The 12136-nt window shown below is 56.9% G+C and overlaps 4 protein-coding genes across 4 annotated transcripts; all 4 read left to right on the top strand.

Moving 5' to 3' along the window:
* Positions 1-778: 778 nt before the first annotated feature.
* chs-1 (Chitin synthase 1) lies at positions 779-3753 on the top strand (the record flags this gene model as incomplete). Its single annotated transcript, XM_032020437.1, has 4 exons — positions 779-865; positions 931-2073; positions 2180-3562; positions 3616-3753. The coding sequence occupies 4 exons, from the start codon at positions 779-781 to the stop codon at positions 3751-3753; spliced, it is 2751 nt and encodes a 916-aa protein (XP_031882413.1).
* Positions 3754-4723: 970 nt separating this feature from the next.
* Positions 4724-5450, top strand: UBC12 (NEDD8-conjugating enzyme UBC12; the record flags this gene model as incomplete). Its single annotated transcript, XM_032020438.1, has 4 exons — positions 4724-4744; positions 4799-4886; positions 4944-5233; positions 5298-5450. 4 exons carry the CDS (start codon positions 4724-4726, stop codon positions 5448-5450), a joined length of 552 nt encoding a protein of 183 aa, XP_031882412.1.
* Positions 5451-6629: 1179 nt separating this feature from the next.
* On the top strand, positions 6630-8109 carry CGGC5_v015762 (Ketol-acid reductoisomerase; the record flags this gene model as incomplete). Its single annotated transcript, XM_032020439.1, has 5 exons — positions 6630-6831; positions 6903-6934; positions 6998-7276; positions 7334-8001; positions 8082-8109. The coding sequence occupies 5 exons, from the start codon at positions 6630-6632 to the stop codon at positions 8107-8109; spliced, it is 1209 nt and encodes a 402-aa protein (XP_031882411.1).
* A 1385-nt stretch (positions 8110-9494) lies between these two features.
* On the top strand, positions 9495-11810 carry CGGC5_v015761 (uncharacterized protein; the record flags this gene model as incomplete). The annotated part of the gene is made up of 1 exon (XM_032020440.1): positions 9495-11810. One exon carries the CDS (start codon positions 9495-9497, stop codon positions 11808-11810), a length of 2316 nt encoding a protein of 771 aa, XP_031882410.1.
* Positions 11811-12136: the final 326 nt, after the last annotated feature.

The raw sequence follows: 12136 nt of genomic DNA, 5'->3' as shown, positions 1-12136 counted from the left end.
GGGGAGGGGATGCACGAGTGACTTCTCCTATTCCATCTCATGCACCCGCGAATAGGTACTGGCCAGTCGCGAAGATGGGAGGCAGTTGCCGGGACAGGACTCCAGTTTCCAGGAGCTGCTGCTGCTCACCCTTCACCGTCACCGCGGTTTGGCCTGTTGCTTGCTGCTCCTCGCACACAGAGACAGAGGGCTACAAGAGAGAGCAAAAAAAAAAAAAAGGAAGTCCACACTCAGCCCAGTCGGGCCAATCCCAATGCTATTCTGATCCATCATCCAAGCCATCCTCCACTGGACGCCGCTTCCACTCGCGCTCCCACTGGGCTGTCCACCTTCTTTGCTGCCCACCACAAAACTTCCAGTCCTGAGGTGTCCCTCCCATCCCATCAGCAACGCCGCCAGCCCGTGGGACCCTTTTTTAACCATTTGCTGCCCCGTCCTACATCACCATCCTCTCCCCTTCTACTCTTCTTGCCCCCCCAGCCCTTCCATCAATCTCATCCTTCTTTTACCCTTCGGTTCACCATTCGCTACCGGGGTTGTGGCTTTCACGGCCGCACATCTCCTACATAACCTACAGGGCCTTTGTGACCGCATACCCGTCACTCCTCAAAACTCCTGTCTCGTCCCCCATCCTACCTGGGTGTTTACTTCCTGCTTCCTGAAAAGGAACATAATCGACCCTTCCTAATTCGACCACCGCCAAAGGCGAAAATCCATTTCCGCCTACCGCCAACATCACAAACAGCTCTCGCAGCTTCTGAGTTCACCCGCAGCAAACATGGCGTACCGCGGGGGGAACGGCGGGAACGATTATGATGCCCATGACGGCCACAACATGCAGGACCTTCCTGCTGGCTCTGGCAGAGTAAGCTTCACTCTCTGGCGCCTGCCCTCACCTTGAGTGCTTTCGCTAACATTCCTGCTCTCCAGTACCACATCCCTCCCCAAGACGAAGGTGTCGACGATGCCGGTCAGTCTCTTCTGAGAGACCCTCACGCCCCAGCTCCCTATGAGAGCCACCTGGGACCTGCCGAGACTCCTGGCCGCCCAGTTTCCGCATACTCTCTCACAGAATCATACGCGCCTGGCGCTGGCTCCCGGACACCAGTTCCTGGCGAAGCTGCCTTTTCTACTGGCTACCGCTCCGAGCTCGACTCCGACAATGGCGGCTTCGGATATGGCCGTCCCGCCTCGACTGTCGGCGATGTCGAGGACAGCTGGGTCCGCAGACAGCAGCCCGGTGGCCCCGGTGGTGGTCTGAAGCGTTACGCGACCCGTAAGATCAAGCTCACTCAGGGCTCCGTCCTGAGCATTGACTACCCCGTCCCCAGTGCCATCAAGAACGCTGTTCAGCCCAAGTACCGCGATGTCGAGGGCGGCAGCGATGAGTTCCACAAGATGCGCTACACCGCCGCTACTTGCGATCCTAACGACTTCACCCTCAAGAATGGTTACGATCTGCGTCCCAGAATGTATAACCGACACACTGAGCTGCTCATTGCCGTCACCTACTACAACGAAGACAAGGTCCTCTTATCGCGTACCCTCCACGGTGTCATGCAGAACATTCGCGACATTGTAAACCTCAAGAAGTCTACTTTCTGGAACAAGGGCGGTCCCGCCTGGCAGAAGATCGTCGTCGCCCTGGTTTTCGACGGTCTCGACAAGACTGACAAGAACGTGCTGGACGTCCTGGCCACCATTGGTGTCTACCAGGATGGTGTCGTGAAGAAGGATGTCGACGGCAAGGAGACGGTGGCCCACATCTTCGAGTACACCACCCAGCTATCCGTCACCCCCAACCAACAGCTCATCCGCCCGGTTGACGATGGCCCATCAACTCTCCCACCCGTTCAGTTCATTTTCTGTCTGAAGCAGAAGAATACCAAGAAGATCAACTCCCACAGATGGCTTTTCAATGCCTTCGGTCGCATCCTGAACCCCGAAGTCTGCATCCTCATCGACGCCGGTACCAAGCCCAGTCCCCGATCGCTACTCGCTTTGTGGGAGGGATTCTACAACGACAAGGATCTCGGCGGTGCTTGCGGTGAGATCCACGCAATGTTAGGCAAGGTTCGTGCCGTTTTCCCTCGTTGTCGTTGTTTTTGTTGTTATTGTTGTTTCCCTCGTTTCCCGCGTATTTGAAGTGTATATGAGGTATACTAACCACCGAGTGAAGGGCGGCAAGAAGCTGCTTAACCCCCTCGTGGCGGTCCAGAACTTCGAGTACAAGATCTCCAACATTCTGGACAAGCCCCTCGAGTCCTCCTTCGGATACGTCTCCGTGTTGCCCGGTGCTTTCTCCGCCTACCGCTTCCGTGCGATTATGGGTCGCCCGTTGGAGCAGTACTTCCATGGTGACCACACTCTTTCCAAGATCCTCGGAAAGAAGGGTATCGATGGAATGAACATTTTCAAGAAGAACATGTTCTTGGCCGAGGATCGTATTCTCTGCTTCGAACTGGTCGCCAAGGCTGGCCAGAAGTGGCATTTGTCCTACATCAAGGCTGCCAAGGGTGAGACTGATGTTCCCGAGGGTGCTCCCGAGTTCATCTCCCAGCGTCGTCGTTGGCTCAACGGTTCCTTCGCTGCCTCCCTCTACTCGCTCATGCACTTCGGTCGCATGTACAAGTCCGGCCATAACATCATCCGCATGTTCTTCTTCCACGTCCAACTCATCTACAACATCCTCCAGGTCATGTTCACATGGTTCAGTTTGGGTTCTTACTACCTGACTACGACGGTTATCATGGATCTCGTCGGCAACCCGGTCACTTCCGACGACGAGAGTCAGGTGCGCCATGGCTGGCCCTTTGGCGACACCGCGACACCCATCTTCAACGCCCTGCTCAAGTACCTCTACCTCGCCTTCGTTATCCTGCAGTTCATTCTCGCTCTGGGTAACAGACCAAAGGGTTCTAAGTACACGTACATTGCCTCGTTCATTGTCTTCGGTCTTATCCAGTCTTACATCCTGATTCTCTCGGCATACCTGGTCGTGCAAGCGTTCCAGAAGCCCATCAGCGAGCAGATCAGCTTGGACTCTGGCGCAGACTTTGTTGCTAGTTTCTTCGGAGGTCAGAACGCTGCCGGTGTTATTCTTGTCGCCTTGGTTACTATCTACGGTCTTAACTTCATCGCATCCTTCATGTACCTCGACCCCTGGCACATGTTCACCTCGTTCCCTCACTACCTGGTCCTCATGTCGACCTACATCAACATTCTCATGGTCTACGCCTTCAACAACTGGCACGATGTGTCCTGGGGTACCAAGGGTTCAGACAAGGCCGAGGCGCTTCCTTCAGCCCAAGTCAGCAAGGGCGAGAAGGACGAAGCCGTTGTGGAGGAAATCGACAAGCCGCAGGAGGATATTGATAGTCAGTTCGAATCGACTGTCAAGCGTGCTCTGGAGCCATTCAAGGAGGAAGAGGAAGTCGAGAAGCCCGATGTCGAAGACTCGTACAAGTCTTTCCGTACTGGTCTGGTCGTTTCTTGGCTCTTCTCCAACACTTTCCTGATCATCATCATCACGAGTGATAACTTCAACTCGTTCGGCATTGGCGTAAGTCCCCGTTTTATTCGGCGTCACATGGAATTTGAGCTAACTTTGCGCAGAAATCCGCGTCTGCACGTACTGCCTCCTACTTCAGCTTCTTGCTGTACTCCACCGCTGTGCTCTCCCTGGTCCGTTTCTTCGGTTTCCTGTGGTTCTTGGGCAAGACTGGTATCATGTGCTGCTTCTCCAGACGGTGATCAGCTCATGGTGCGGTGTTCAGGCGGGTTGCCGACGCTGCGGCGTCGTTGTATGGTTACCGGAGGGAAGACTGTACTCTTGCCATCTTTGGCCCATTTCCAGACATCCGTCGATGGTTGCATTCAGGGTATGTGTTTTTAGTAATAAAGGGCACGGGACTCGACAGATTCTTCATGAAATGGCCGAAAGGGTCAGTAAAAGTAGTATTTGAGTAGTAGCATTCCGGGCGTTTTTACATGACTCGACCATCCTATCCCACGAAATGAATATGATTTTATAAGAGAACACCTACTTCTACTGTGCTAGAGTGACTACTTTTCCTGTGTGCTCGCTGTCGTTGCTATTGTCGTCGTCGTTACCGTTGTCGTCTGCTGTCGTCGTCTCTGTGACTTGAATTTGTCTTTGAACGAAGCAAAGTTTCAAACCGCTGGGTTTTGAGTACATAGGAAATATACCTACGCAGACATAAAATATCAGGCGGTCTCTTATACAAGACCACATCTCTCGACTTTCTAATGGAACATTGACAGCATGACTGTGAAATGACTGAATTACACCGGATTGCCAGTCACCTGACTAGGTATTAGTTGTTGGTTGCAAGCGCTCAGATGAAGAAAGAACCTTGTTGGTTCCTTCCGTCAGCCAACAGGCGGCAAGACAAAGAAAGCGGGCCCGGTAGAACCCCGGTTAAAAGCAGCTGCCTATCTTATCGCGAAGTTAGGTGACCGCATTGACTGGTGCCCAGTTGGCCCGCCCAAGTTCTTCTGCTGTGGCAAGCCATATTCGCGACACCCTTACGGAAACAACCACTCTTTTGCTACGGAGAAATCCAGACCACGCGAATCTCTCTAGACGACTGAGAGCCTACTTAAGGTCTGCGATACTCGCGATTTTTCCGCCTGCCCGCGCTTTCATCCGACTGCCCCGCCTTCGGCTGCATCAGCATTACCCCCCCAAAGATCGGTCAAGATGTTGAAGATTTGGTCGATGGTCAGCTCGCCTTCGGAACCCTGCCGGACAAGCTCCATACTGACTGTTTCCTAGAAAAAAGAGCAGCAGAAGGCTGAAAATGCCGACGCTGCTGGCGGAAAGAAGAAGAAGGTGACGGCCGCCCAACTACGAGTGCAAAAGGGTCAGACTGTATCACGAACAAGCCGACGACATTCTCGCTAACACGGATGGCATATAGACCTGTCGGAACTTTCCCTCGGCTCTACGATGAAGACAGACTTTCCTGATCCCGACGACATCCTCCACTTTACGTTGACCATCGAGCCCGACGAGGGCATGTACCGCACCGGACGTTTTACTTTCAGTTTCGACATCAACCAAAATTTCCCCCACGAGCCGCCAAAGGTCCGCTGCAAGGAGAAAATCTACCACCCCAACATCGATCTCGAGGGCAAGGTCTGCCTGAACATTCTGCGCGAGGACTGGAAGCCGGTGCTGAACTTGAATGCCGTTATTGTCGGCCTACAGGTACGTCGGATCAGCCACGGCTGCCCCGGGTTGAACTCGTCGACTAACCGGTGCTCCTTTGCAGTTTCTTTTCCTCGAACCCAATGCCTCCGACCCGCTGAACAAGGAAGCTGCAGAGGACCTCAGACTGAACCGCGAAGGATTCAAGCGCAACGTTCGGACGGCGATGGGCGGTGGCACCGTCAAGGGAGTGAGCTACGACCGTGTGTTGAAATAGGATGGCCATCTGCAAATAGATTTTCGGCCTTCCTGGAAATAGGCCAGCCGGACTGAGTTCCTGGTCACCCGGGAACCGAGATATCGCGTTGATCACTCCAGCGGGGTATGGCGGGGTTCTAGGACGGACGGCATGCGCGCATTTGGGAGGTCGGTGGGCATCGCTATAGCATCATCGTCCGGCGTTCATGGATACAATATTACGGATATCAAGAAGGCGAACATTGGGCAAAGGCATCCTTTCAGTCTGGCTAGACAGGTTATTTGCGCAGATGGACTGAGAAGACCTGAGCAAGGCGAACGACGGGCGGGGGAGATGGAGACACTGATGCGAGCAGAGCAACGGTCACCAAGAGTTTGTGAAGCGGTTTTGAGAAACAGCCTAGAAGAATATCCGGAATGCAAAGAGCGTTGCTGTGTTACGAGAGTAAACTCAACAGACCAATCACGGATGCGTGTGCCTTTCGTAAAGAAGCAATCAAGCAGAAGGAGTCACAGCTCTGTCGGAGCTTGCCTTCGAAAGAGGAGTCACAGAAGGGCCGACGACGCTAAACATAGGCCTCCGGCCGCGACCGCAGGCGTAGCTGGGGGCCGTAGCCGGCGATTTGGCTGTCGGTGAGGGGCCCGGAAACGGTCCATCGTGTGTGACTCTTCGCTGATGGTTGGGCTACGAGGTCCGCGGGGTGGGCTCGCTGGTCCACAGAACCCGCCTCGCCGGCAATAACGTTGATTGCTCCCCGAGGTCTTAGGTAAGGCCGCTGTCAAATAGGAACTGCTTCAAGTCCAGACCAGGTAGAGGCTACCCCGACCTCGCAGCAAAGTCCCTGCTTTCTCCAAACGACGCCCAAGTCCCCAGTACCCGCCCTCCCACTTGACGGGCCCCTTGCGGCACCGTACCGAACCCCGGACGCTTCAGAAGGCTTCCCCACCATGGACACACAAGAGCACAGGCCAGACGACGCAGGCTAACCCACCAACGAGGCAAGCTGGGCCGAAGTCGGGGGTCAGCTCGCCCGTCTCTAATCCAGTAAAAAATTTCCCAATTCCAAACGCCTTTTTCCATCGGTGAACTCTGTCTTTTCTCATCATTCCGTCCTCCTCTTCTTTTCTCCTTCCTTACAATTGAATTGTACGGATACCCTCTCCACTCCCCTTCCCTCCCCCAAAACCACAGTTCACAATGGCCTCCCGCGGTTTCTCCAAGGCTCTTCGCCCCATGGCTCGCCAGTTGGCGGCCAAGCCTGCTACCCAGCAGCGCACCTTCGTTGCTGCCCGCAGCCTGGTTCGCGCCTCTGCTCAGGTCTCCAAGGCCTTCGCCGGCCAGCAGCAGACCCGTGGTGTCAAGACCATGGACTTCGCCGGCCACAAGGAGGACGTCTACGGTAAGAGAGAGACGAGCCCAAGAATTGACCCCGCAATGACTCGCGATAGATTGCTAACTTTCATGCCACAGAGCGCGCCGACTGGCCCCAGGAGAAGCTCTTGGTGAGTCACATTTGAGCATCTTGGGAGGAATCCAAAGCAATTGGAGCTAACAGAGACCTGCAGGAGTACTTCAAGAACGACACCCTCGCCCTCATCGGCTACGGCTCCCAGGGCCACGGCCAGGGTCTTAACCTCCGTGACAACGGCCTCAACGTCATCGTTGGTGTCCGCAAGAACGGCCAGTCCTGGAAGGACGCCCAGCAGGACGGCTGGGTCCCCGGCAAGAACCTCTTCGATGTCGATGAGGCCATCTCCCGCGGTACCATCGTCATGAACCTCCTCTCCGACGCCGCTCAGTCCGAGACCTGGCCCGCTATCAAGCCCCAGCTCGTCAAGGGCAAGGTACGTGAACTATGGGGTGCAATTGGCAGCTCAATTGGGCAGAACTGACCTTAATAGACCCTCTACTTCTCCCACGGCTTCTCACCCGTCTTCAAGGATGTCACCAACGTCGACGTCCCCAAGGACATTGACGTCATCCTCGTCGCCCCCAAGGGCTCTGGCCGCACCGTCCGCTCCCTCTTCCGTGAGGGCCGTGGCATCAACTCCTCCTTCGCCGTCTTCCAGGACGTCACCGGCAAGGCCAAGGAGAAGGCCCAGGCTCTCGGTGTCGCCATCGGCTCCGGCTACCTCTACGAGACCACCTTCGAGAAGGAGGTCTACTCCGACCTGTACGGCGAGCGTGGCTGCCTCATGGGTGGTATCCACGGCATGTTCCTTGCCCAGTACGAGGTCCTCCGTGAGCGCGGCCACTCCCCCAGCGAGGCCTTCAACGAGACCGTCGAGGAGGCTACCCAGTCTCTGTACCCCCTGATCGGTGCCAACGGCATGGACTGGATGTACGAGGCCTGCTCCACCACCGCCCGCCGCGGTGCCATCGACTGGACCCCCAAGTTCAAGGACGCCCTCAAGCCCGTCTTTAACTCCCTGTACGACGCCGTCAAGGATGGCTCCGAGACCAAGCGCTCCCTGGAGTACAACGGCCAGAAGGACTACCGCCAGAAGTTCGAGGCTGAGATGGAGGAGATCCGCAACCTGGAGATCTGGAGAGCCGGCAGAGCCGTCCGGTACGTGCCCACCCCTCCTTCCCCCCCCCCCACTTATCAACGCACTAGAGTTCACCTAGCTAACATTTTGTCCCTCACAGCTCTCTGCGTCCCGAGAACCAGAAGTAAATGGTTCAACGTTGATGTCTTCAAACAAAAATTTATGAGCGGGGAAAAAACATTTACTCGGAACGGCCATTTCCTAACCACTGTCTTGGGGAGACGGGGGGACTTTTGTACTTATAACACCGGATTCTAGGCGGATCTGGTGAGGCCTGGTTCAAAAGTTTGCATCTTGGACGTTGGGATCCTTCAATACCATTTCTTTTACTGTCAACAGTCATTTGACAACGTCCCGTTCCTGCCTTCGACAAATGTGCAATTGTGCGTGTGTGCGTGACGGCGGCGTCTGTGCCCGGCCGGACGTCGTAGGACCCTGCATGGGACCGAAATGACTCGTCCGCCTTTCGCTAGCGTTATCTTCGCGGATTGCGACACTGCGACCTCATTTGACACCCCCATGCTTCCGCTACCTCTTGGGGTTTTGACTGTTTAATCCGTCGAAGGTTTGCGGACGAGTTCCGTGGTGTTGTCGGCGTTTGACATGTGCGTCGGAGGCCTTTGACCGTTCATGAGCAGGCAGCGCTCCGGAGCTGGCCCCGGTGCGTATATGAAATATTGAGATTGCCCTCATGCGCCGACCGATTTGACTTTTGCGACGGGGGTTCCGAGCTAGACTACGGCGGCCCTACGAAAGATTTGGTGTTCCTGGTCCGACGGTGTGGAAATTGGCACTGCCGTTGGCCGTTTGGCTTTTGCAACTACTCTGGAAAAGGTACAGCTACCGTTGGGCAAAGTTGAGAAATCAAGCTGGCTATAATGTCACTTCCAAATGCCCCAAATTGAAGGTTATTTTCTCAGTGTTTCGACTTCTGAATACCGGGTATTCCCGTTATGGCCAGACTTCAAGACACTGGGAGAGGCGTTGCCCACAGAAACGATCGGCAAGGATAGCGCCACGATGGCGCTGACGCGTTAAGCCCTGGGGCACGCGACGGGCGTCTGCTCAGACATTCGAAACGGTCCCTCATCTTGCTTCAGTTCATGGAAAGCGATTGAGACCAGATATCAATCGCAGGATGTGCCTTTCTATCGTGATGCCCTCGCCCTGAAACAAAACGCTCACCTTAAACTCAACGTCGTTGACCTCGGTGTGTCGGTGTAGGATTTTGCCGTACCTGTAGCGACAGAGAGCCCAGCGCCCCACCCCCCTTTGTCTGTGCATTCTCTGTCTCCCGGTAGTCGTTGCTCTGTCAACAGCAAACAAGCCCAGGGCCCCTTCCCACCCCCTTCATCTCACAAGCGAGCCCAAAATGGCTTTTGCTCGGTATTCCATCGAAATATCAATCAATCGACGATTGCTCTACTAGTCTCTCCCGAAAGCTCTCCGCGCGGAAAGAAAGAACCAAGAAACCGCCCACGCAAACCTAATCTCTACTGGCAGTTTGCGCACCATGACGCCGCTGTCCCCAGCAAAGGAATCCAGACTCAACGTTACCACGTCCCCTACTGAACAAGAAGGAAACCGCGGTTCCTTTGAGCAACACCGCTACGAGGTCCACTCCCGCACTGAGACAACCGCAAACGGTGGTGATGGTAGTAGCGATAACACCACCACCACTACGACGACGACTACTGCTATCACCTCTACAAACGACACCGAGAACATGCCGCCCTCTCCCTCAGATTCCTCCCCGTCGCCGCCGCCCTCTGCGCCGGCGACGGCACTCAAGAACCAGCGCCACTCTCGGGTAATGTCTGGCACCGCGCCCTCACCGCTCAAGATACTCGCCGGTGCCGAGACAACGGAAAAGCAAGCACGGAGCCCGCTGCGCAAGACACTCATCTCCCCAGACAAACGCTTCCCCATCAGGGTCAGCAACCCGTCTTCCGTCGAGTCGCCTCGCTCCGTCTCCGTCTCCTCAAACTCTCCACCACGCGAGCGCACCATGAGCCTCGAGGACGCAATGCGCGACAATGACGGCCTGAAGCACGCCATTGAGATCTTTGAGGACGACGAGACCACTGGCATGGAGACGGACGATAACACCGCCGACGAGACGTCCAGCACCATCGCCGAGCCCGTCACCGACCACCACACCGACATGGCCCACGGCTACGAGGACCAGAGCAGTCTGGCCCCTGACGAGACCATGATGAGCACCTTCAGCACCTTCTCCGCCGTCCCCAACCTGACCACCTTTGCGAAGCTTGGTCTCACCCCGCAAAAGTATGGCGGTATGACCCCGCGAGGCAGACCCGAGACCGTGCACGAGCAGACTCCGCGACACCAACTGGCGCAGGAGGGCAACACCACAAACCTGCTCGACTTCACCGACAGCCAGAGGTTTCCCCACAAGTCGCCCTCCCGGCGGGGGACCACGTCGCCGTCCAGGGGCAACCCCAACGCCGCCACTCCCGCCCGCCAAATGTCGAACCTCCTTGACTTTGATATCCCGCCGCTGCCTACTCCCCGCAGCATCCCGACCATCACACCACGTGAGCTCGAGAGCCTCAAATCCAACTTCCTGTCTGAGATCAGCAGCCTGAAGGCGTCGCTGAGCGGCAAGGAGGCCGAGGTCCTCTCCCTCAAGACCGCGGTCGGCGATGCGGAGAAGCGCGTCGGCGAGAGCCAAGAACAGGCCCGTGAAGAGCGGGCGCTGCGTGAGCAGATCGAAGACGAGAAGGATGCCTGGGAGAACAGCAGTCGCGAGATGGAAGCGGTGCTCCGCACCGTGAAGGAGGAGATCGTAGAGAGCACCCGCGAGCGCGAGGAGCTCGAGTCCAAGCTCGCCGAGTGCGAAGGCCGTCGCGAGGCCGCAGAGACCATGGCTCAGGAGGCCGAGAGCAAGCTGGCCAGCATGCGCGCCGGCAAGCCCGAGAAGGAGGGCTCCTCCCCCGACAAGAAGGCCGGCGCGGCCGCGACGTCTAAGGAAGTCGAGATCGCTGTCGAGCGAGTGGCCCGCGAGCTGCACGCCCTCTACAAGGGAAAGCACGAGACCAAGGTCGCGGCGCTCAAGAAGAGCTACGAGACGCGCTGGGAGAAGAAGGTGCACGAGCTCGAGGTCCGCATCGAGGAGCTCACCGAGGAGAACAAGAAGATGCACCTCACCCGCGACAACACCCCGCGCGTGGACCCTGCGCAACAGGCCATGGTCGAAGAACTCAAGGCCAACGCCATTACCGACGCGGCCCACATCAAGGAGCTCAGCGCCGAGGTCGAGAAGCTCGAGGCCGTCGTGCAGACGGTCAAGGACGACAACGCGGAGCTGCGCCAGATGCTCGAGCAGGAGCGCGTCGAGAAGGGCGAGCTCGTGCAGCTTGCCGAGGAGATGATGCAGGTGCAGACCCACGCCGCGCAGGAGGCCGAGCGGGAGCGCGAACGCGAACGGGAACGTCAGCGCGAGCTGGAGTGGGAGCGTGAGCGTGAGGCTGCCCGGGAGCGTGAGAGAGAACGCGAGAGGGAGAGGGAGCGCGAGCGTCAGCGCGAGTTGGAGTTCAACCAGCCCCGCAAGACCACCACGACGCCCGCCCGCGCGCCCTCGGTCAGGAGCCACCCCGAGACCTCCTCCAACTTCCGCAGCAGCATCGGCCGCGGCACCTCGGGCCTCAAGGCGCCCGGTTCCATCGCTAGCCACGGGCGCACCGGCAGTGCCGGCCCGGCAGCCAAGGGCCTGCCCCGCCCCAGGCCGATGAGCGAGTTCGGACCGAGGAGCGGCATCATGAGCTCCATCGAAAAGATGGGCAGCCACCGCGGACGCGCAGACTAAGCTGTGTTTGTCCTGTCTCCTCTCAAAGAAGTACTTTTTTATTTACTACGACGGCCTACGACGGCAACGAAACGAAATGGACGAAAGCATTTACACACTCTCAAAGCATCACCCCACCCCCACCCCCCAAACCAACCCGCCCGCCGAACCAAGATGGAAGAAGAAAAGGAGAAGGCGAAGAAGGAGAAGAAGAGTGAGGAGGTAGCATTGACGTAACGAACTGGCGTCACGGTTTGGGCCCCCCTTGTTTAACGGTCTTTTTGTTTGATACCAAAAGGGACCCCCCAGCACAGCAAAACTGGTAGTCTCCGATGAAGGACTCTTTC

The sequence above is a fragment of the Colletotrichum fructicola genome, assembly GCF_000319635.2.
Source record: "Colletotrichum fructicola Nara gc5 chromosome Unknown KSG_Nara_v1_contig10, whole genome shotgun sequence".
Lineage (NCBI taxonomy): Eukaryota > Fungi > Ascomycota > Sordariomycetes > Glomerellales > Glomerellaceae > Colletotrichum > Colletotrichum fructicola.
This window is presented reverse-complemented; position numbering and strand designations above follow the sequence as displayed.